The following is an 8,342-nucleotide window of genomic DNA, read 5'->3' as shown; positions in this document are numbered from 1 at the left end:
TTCCATAGCCTTAAGGTGGAAGAGTCTTAAGGCTATGGAGTGGACCAGAGCTAGGAGATGTGGAGATTCCTGCTACTGAACAAACACTATATAGCAATACTATCAGAATATAGCAGTATCAGAATATAGAGCTATTTAACACTTACTTTACTATTTGGAGCTAATAGATGACGCGTTGTGAGCTTGTAGATCGGCTATTTTCGGCAAAGCCATATGGTGTAGATGAGGGAAAATTTTTGTCCTTTTTATAGACCCCTGGGGGACTCCGGGCAATTATGCAATATGCATATAGGGTTCAAGACAAGTGGTTAAAAGGCAATACAGACCCAGAGTTTGAGAGCCCTCTATGGGCCGATGGAAGAATAGTTGTGGCTGTCATCTTGTCTCTGTACTGTGACAGTTTGTCCCTCTGGTATTCTGTTACTCCAGGTTATCTGATATGCTTATTAGAAGGTAGACTTCTCTCCCAACAACTGGGGCCAGAAATGGCAGCAACGGGGCCTGTAAAACAGCTGCTATAGACCACATTCACACGGTGGCCATGTTGGCATTTTGCATTGGAGAATCACACCTGTGTGAAGTGAGGGGCACTCTTGTCATCGTACAGAATTCAGTAAAAAATGAATATACTTCTAATAACATAAATTTGTCAACCTTATGTTATTATCTTTTAACCATGATACAATGTTAAAAAAAAACCTCATCTTTTCACCATGATCATGTAAGATGACAACTGAATTTAAGCCCCGAGCTGAATTAAAACAGTTGCACTGTGTTTAGAAAAGCCGATTTGCTCTCCACATATGACATAAATTCTCCTTGTCAATGGCAAATGTGACACGAGGTAAGGACAAAAAGCAGTGTGGCAACGGGTGGCATTTCATTAAGTTAATGGCAAGAATGTGAATATGGTGAATTGTTTCCTATCGGTGGGTACAGTGCTGATATTTGATAATATGACAGCGATTGGCGGTTCATCCATATTTAGCTAGTTAGGGAGGGGGGGCCGTAACCTTTAACACTTTCATTGCCCTCTAGTGTTATGTGATGTTACCGCAGGAAGCCAGACAATATCTGTATATACTACTTCCGGGGCACACAGCCCAACACAGCGAGAGGAGGAGCAAAAAGTTGTACGAGCAGCAGCCGACATGTCTTAGCTTTCACCACAAATGGTAATATGTCGGGCGCGATGCGATCAAAAATCACTATTTACATCTGAACGTCGGGTGGATTGGACAAAAACAACAACTTTGGAGTATTTTTCTGAGAAAACAAGCAGCAAAGAAAATACAATGAGTGGATCCTTATGGAGTACACGCGCATTGATTCTCATGATGGGAAGATCGTAGGCGCTGTCTAGAAAGTGTCAATGTTCCAATTGAGATCACCGGATAATCAGAAAGGACCTCCGAACATCGCATCAAATCGTATAAAAATCAGCGATCCGGTTTGATATCAATAATAAAGCTTATCTGATGTAACGTTGGGGCCAATAGTGGTTGCTGGTTGGATTCTAATTGGCGGAACTTTCCGTCACGAGCAGTTAATTTGTTAATCAAACTCATCGATTAGATTAGCACAGAGGTTTTCAACCCTCTTCAGTCTTCATGTCAAGGCCCATTATTTATTCGGCATTTGAGCCACGGACCACCATGTGATGACATTTAGCCTCTCAGACCCAAAACGAAGAATATTTTGTTCTCGTTTAATAATATTTTGTCCACAATTTGATGTTGGTACCATTAGGACACATAACAGGCAAACGTTGATAAAAATAACAATTCTTCTACGTTTTACTATGTAGATAGTAGAAATTAAGTAATGCTGATGTTTAAAGGACCACTTCACCACTCACACTTATTTCATATAATTGGTCCTCAGTAATGTTCATGATACAATTCCACCATTTCTTTCTACTCAGTCTGTGTCTCATAGGAGGGCTGTGGGCAGTTCAGAGACCCGTCCACCAGTGACATCATCGTTAGGCAGATTATTTTTTAAACAAGATTTAAAAATATATATATATTTAGATTTTTATTATCGTGAGAACTATTGCTTCCATTTTCGCACTGCAACTTTTCAGGAATAGAAAGCCTGCAGTTTCTATTGGCTTGGATTCCCCGTCGAACAAAACTTTGGAAGCACTGTGCCGAAATAATCAACTAAAAACTAACACATTTTATCGATTATAAACAAATCTATTCATATATTTTAGTCGATTCACTGATTTACTTAGAAAATGCAATAAATATACTTCTCAATTATTGAATTATTTGAAAATGTATGCGCACAACAACAGTGATACAAACGTGTGTGTGTGTGCACGTGTGTGCCTGTGTGTGCCTGCATGGTCCTACAGAGGGTGTGATGCGCAGTAAGCGGCGTTGCGTCCTGGAGAAGAAGCAGCCGTACAGCGGGGATGAATGGTGCTCCGGAGCAGACACTGAAGATGACGAGGACAAGGCCCATGCTGCTTCCCATCGTGAGTACAGCTACACCACTGGTCTTTAATGTGGGGACCCCCAGGGGTCCTTGAGCTGGTTCCAGGGGGTCCCCAGCTAAATGACTGATAGATACTGTAGGAACCAAACGGGTCTGTAAATTACTGTTGAGATTGGTGTGTTCAGAGATAAAAATGGTACCGGTATATAAATATTGAACCAATGAAAAGTATTAACTTTAGTCGACCCATTGGAACACAGGTTCTTTTCGTTTTCATTTCCTGAGTTAAAGTATAGTTTTTGGACATACACGTTTTCTAACTGAACGTTCATCTGAAGCACACATCAAAGATTTGCCATGACTATTTAAATTAAAGACCAAGGACTTTCAGTTGCACCAGACCGTACGTTTACCAACGGTCGGCCCAAAACGGCAGGGGGTTCTGAGCCGCTGGTGGTTGCGAGTCACTGGGGATAGATACTTAGATAGTCCACTTGGTTGGTGCATATTTTCAGCTGCACTCACCGAAGCGGTGGGGAGCCTGATTTATTTAATTTTATTCTATTCGAGGCCGTCCTCTGTAGTCGGTTATGTTGGAGCCTATGGGTGCATCTGTCCTTATCATGCTCTGTCCTATAGCTCCCCTAGTCTCGTGTAGCCAGATAACTGTTTCACAATCTCTGAATGCTATAGAGAGTCTGGAACTACACCTCCCGAAATCCGAGAACTTCTGAATTTCTGCACGACTGAGATTCTGCTTTATCCTCTGATCATTTTCAGAGCTTCCGTGCACCAGGGAAGAATTAGAGAATTGTGGAAGGCTTGTCTGGCTCACGAGACTATAGCTCCTCTATCCTCACTCACTCCAACCGGAAGTAGAAGTCATTCTGTCATTTTGCCGATGCCGACCATCCCAAGTCTCTTCTTCATGCTCCAAGGAGTTAGAATTAGGAGACATCACTGAGGCGGAAGGAGCTAGTAGCAAACAACACCAAACTTTTCCAAGCTGAACAGCATGAAAGGGACTGCGCATTAGTCCGTTAGTCTGACATACGTAAATGGTAAAATGGTGCATTTATATAGCGCCTTTATCCAAGGCGCTTTACAGAGATTGTGCATTACATTCACCCATTCACACACACATTCATACACCGATGGCAACGGAAACCATGCAAGGCACCAACTAGCACATCGGGAGCAATTAGGGGTTCAGTGTTTTGCTCAAGGACACTTCGACAGTAACTCTGGGGGAGCCCGGGTTTGAACTGGCAACCTTGCGGTTACCATCCAGGCACTCTACCCCTGAACCACCGCCGCCCCGTGGCCGGTTAAGACTCACCCGTGGCTTCCACGTGCTGTTATGGTTAGGGGTTAGGGGTAGGGTTAGTAACGTCGGAATAACGAGCCGGACCGACCCCAGAATAGTTACGCCAGGAGGAGTCATGTGTCAATAATGTCATTGACATTATGGACTTTCTGTTAATATTGGCTAAATGTTTTGATTTCTCTTTGAAAACACTTTCAGAATGAGGTCGCATTCGTTCAGATCTTGCTGCTGGTGTCACACTTCTGTGCAACACTGTGTATATTTCCATATGTAAATACTTGACGATCTCAATATTGCCTGATAAGAGTAATAGTAATAGTGCTTCAGATTTAGACAACTCCCCAAAGTACTGCGATGCTGCGCAACAATCTTACACATACAAATCAAGTTGCACGTGGGAGTAAATGTGTAGGCTAATGTATTCCACTCGTGCAAATTCTAAAAATAGGACCACAAACATGTGTCACAGGTTAAAGCAGTGCACAGCACATGCTGTAGTTGTAATAAATAGCTGAAACAAACATATTTATTTTATGGTGGTTTATTATGCATTGTTACTACTAGCAACCATGCAGGGCAGAAGAGCCTGGCCTCTGATCAAAGAACTCGCGGCCATAATCCAGAGACAATGGCATCATTGTCACTCCCTCTGTGGTGACAACATGAATGACACAAATAATGCCTTTCTGAGTCGCACTTGGGAACACTTTATTGACAGTGTGAGGGTCACATACTGTACACTGTCCCCATTGTCCACATTTTATTTAATAATAATAATAACAATAATAATAACTGTCTCTCTGTAAGGTCTTTGTCCTCAGCAGGTTATATTATCCACACACCAGAGGCTTGATTATCCTTACTGGTGAATTGTACTCTAGCTTCATCTAGTGTTTGGATATTGCAACTTAATGTATCAGAGTCAAACAAGAGAGATTTGCTTTGGCACGTGGTGCAGCTGCATGGCAACATAAAAACAATTTGTGTATAATAACAACAATGATAATGATAATGCCACTTAAACCTTAAATCTTAATGAAACAGGCCAGAGTTGAACTGCTTTTTGGCAAAACCAAAAATAGCTGATCTGCCATTGTTCTGAGCTGCTATTTTTTGGTTGTTCAACCCCAAAATATAAATCCCGGGGCTCAAGTGGTTACCACAGGAGTAAAGAACATGGATCTCAAAATCTTTCAGCCCGAGATCCCTGGACCCAGACTTATTTTCTATCAATTATACTTCCCATGAAGCCTTGAATTCATGGAGATTTTTTTGTTGTTGCATTCCTGAGCCAATCATTTGATAACGGTTGGAGTCTCCGGTTGATTTATGACCAAATTATTGGCTCAGGAATGTGACAAAATCAAAAATAAATGTCCATGAATTCAAAGCTTCATGGGGTGTGTAACTGATATACCGGTAACTGAAATAAATCATTTATGTATTTTTTGCGTGAACTACTTCTGTAAGTCCTATTTCCAAAAATAGTGCAAATAGCAGCTTGATCTACAAAAAACATGTTACTTACAATGCGATGTGCTGTGAGCTATGATTGATCAAGAGATATGGAGTAGAGGAGGGGGGAGGCAGTATAGATCCCTGGGGGTCTCCGGTCATTGACGTAATGTTTATCTGATCGTGCCACAGGATATATCCCAGAGCTGATGAAATAACATGTCTGAACAATTTGTTAATGTGGCTCTCAAAGTTTAGAAGACAGACGATCTGAACATTGTTGGATAACGCAGTGATTCTCGTTTTCTCATTTTCTTTTCAAGGACCCCCAGCTTTATTATTATTATTATCTTAAAACATTTTATATAGTGAAAATATCAGATTGCAATTTTTAGCTACTTTTGTCCGACACTCTTGTATGATGACGTTAATTTATGAAAAAAACAAACAGTTGTAATATGGAGATCTAGGTTTCTCCCTGACAGCAAAGATATGCATGTGAGATAGATTTCCATCTTTGGGACCCTAATCTATAGCCTGGTTTCCTGCCTGATTCGCTACGTTCAGTGAATTTGTGTGACAAAACAAATTCATGGAACGCAGCGAATCAGGCAGGAAACCCGGCTACCTAATCTACTGTACCTTGTAAAATCCTGTAAGTTTGGTTCCTACTGTAGCTATCAATCATTTAGCTGGGGACCCCCTGGAACCCCGTCAAGGACCCCTGGGGGCCACTAGACACCCACGTATGAAACCAGTACCTTCGAGATGACAGAACTTGAGAATGTAGTGAGTGTTGATTTGAATGTTCTCTCCCAGGTGAGCGCGTGCTGGCCGCTTCCATCCAGAGCCTGTCGGGGGGTCGCTCCTCAGCGGGGGCTGTGTCTGAACCCGGGGGTCCAACCATGGCACGTGGAGTGGGACCCGGGCTGAGGTCCGAGGCCTCGCAACACTCCCAGCAAGTGGTCTATGTTTTCACAACCAGCCTAGCCAACAAGTGAGACATTTTGCTTACAGTATTTTTCTGATTGGCAGATGTGTTTGTTCACTCCCCGTCTCTCCAGCTCTGAAGTAAACAAAAAATCACACCTGTGTGAAGTGAGGGGCACTAATATTAAAGTCTAACTCGTGTTGATTAGGTGATGTAATGGTGATGTAAAAACCAACGGTGACAAAACAAACATTAAATTCTCTTTATTGTTAATGGCATTTAATGTTTGTGTTAGGGAGAAGATGACGTAAATGTGAGGATGAGGGGGTACTCTCCTCCAAGGGGTACCAAAACAGTTTGAGAACCCCTGCTCTATAGCAATGATTACTGTCAGAATATAGAGCTATTTATCACTTCATTTTAACAAAACATTATCACTTATCACCTTTGACTGTGTAATCTCCTGTCTCCGGTTTACAGTGCTGCAGAGGCAGTCATGAAGGGACAGACCGATTCCATCCTACTGTTTCACCAGCAAAATGTTCCAAGGACCAAGTTGGAGCAGGTCAGACCCCTGCCTCAAAGGCCCCATTTCCACCAAAAGAACCTTGGTTCTAGAACTGGTTCTGTTCTTTATTTTTTTACGATAATTTATTATATCACATCTGCATCTTCCAACCTGAATAGTGACACGGCCACTTTGGTTCCCACTTCAGGGAAAGAAAATGTATTTTATGTAATGTATTTTATGGGGCGACTGTGGCTCAAGAGGTAGAGCAGGTCGTCCAATGATCCATGGGTCGGCGGTTCGAATCCCGGCTCCTCCTGTCTACATGTGGAAGTGTCCTTGGGCAAGACACTGAACCCCAAATTGCTCCCGATGTGTTGGTACCTTGCATGGCTATGAAAAGCTCCTTGGATAAAGGCGCTATATAAATGCACCATTTACCATTTACCAATGTATGTACCAATTAATTGCACTGCTGCAATCGGGTTGCGGAGGAATCCCGAGGCCAGTGTGGAGATATAATTCCCCCATATGGTCCTTGGTCTGCCAGGAGGTCTGCTAAACCCAGTGAGACGTGCATAGACATGGATGACCTCCCTAGGGAGACGCTCGGGAGGCATCCGTAATAGATGCCCGAACTCCTTTCCAATCGTAGGAGAAGCGGTTCTACTCCAAGTCTCTTGGGTGACTGAACTTACTCCCCCTATCTCTAAGGAAGATGCCAGCCACCCGTCTGAGAAAACTAATTTCGGCCACCAGCAATCTTTGTTCCTACTCTCACCATGAAGTATCGGTCATGACCCATACTTCATGGTGAGAGTAGGAACGAAGATTGCTCGGTATCATGAGATTTTATTTTGCTTTATGCCATGCACATGGGATGCATTCGGAAATGCACTCCTAAAGAGTGCTAATGTGATTTAAGAGGGCTCTGGTATTGACGTCATACGGCAATCTGATACGAGTTAATTTATGAACGGTCAGAGTAGATATTCATCAAGTAACGCTGGCGTTTTCATCTTTTAAAAATGCATTCAATTCATCCCATGTATAAACATGATTACAACCTGTTTTATCACATGTAAAAACATGCGACTACGGTCACATTTACTATGAAAACCTGCATCTCCCGTCCGTCCGTCACCCACACCTCCATATATGGTCAAGCCTCGTGACATCACCTCTCCATATATGGTCACGTCTCGTGACATCTCGTGACAACACGGAGACCCTTAGATCTCCATGACATCACGCCTCGTGACACGTCACGCCACCATATATGGTATGGTCATCTCCATATATGAAGATCACAACACTGACCTCATCTAACCCTGGATAACCATACATGGAGAAGACTGGATCATCACCTAAATCTGCATATCCGGCCAGCATCTCTACATCTGACCTCAAACCCTTAGATCTCCATATATGGAGCTGACCTGTTCTGACATGTCAGGACACCCGTCCTTCCTGTTCTGACATTCCATATGTTGATCTGACCTCATCAAACCCTGTACACTCAAGACACGCTCCATATATGGCCAGTACAGAATTCATTGATCTGACCCCCCATGCCAAAGCGCCAGCGCTCGCCCAGCAGTCTGCTGTCTCATCCGCCTGGGTGACCCCTAAAGGGCGAGGTCGCTTCTCGCCCTCAGGGCGTCTTACTGGTTACA

General features: G+C 43.0%; 1 protein-coding gene across 4 annotated transcripts in view; it reads left to right on the top strand.

The window, feature by feature from the left end:
• Window positions 1–8,342, top strand: part of bcl9l (bcl9 like) — a 67,348-nt gene that overhangs the window by 45,938 nt on the left and 13,068 nt on the right. For all 4 annotated transcript variants that reach the window (XR_013791174.1, XR_013791175.1, XM_079514828.1 and 1 more), the window contains exons 4-6: window positions 2,363–2,485; window positions 6,047–6,224; window positions 6,639–6,723. Coding sequence is in view for 2 of the 4 variants with exons in the window: in XM_079514828.1 (XP_079370954.1) it covers window positions 2,363–2,485; window positions 6,047–6,224; window positions 6,639–6,723 (386 nt within the window). In the remaining 2 variants the exon portion in view is untranslated. The remainder of the gene's footprint in view (window positions 1–2,362; window positions 2,486–6,046; window positions 6,225–6,638; window positions 6,724–8,342) is intronic.

The sequence above is a fragment of the Electrona antarctica genome (assembly GCF_951216825.1).
Source record: "Electrona antarctica genome assembly, chromosome: 11".
Classification (NCBI taxonomy): domain Eukaryota; kingdom Metazoa; phylum Chordata; class Actinopteri; order Myctophiformes; family Myctophidae; genus Electrona; species Electrona antarctica.
This window is presented reverse-complemented; position numbering and strand designations above follow the sequence as displayed.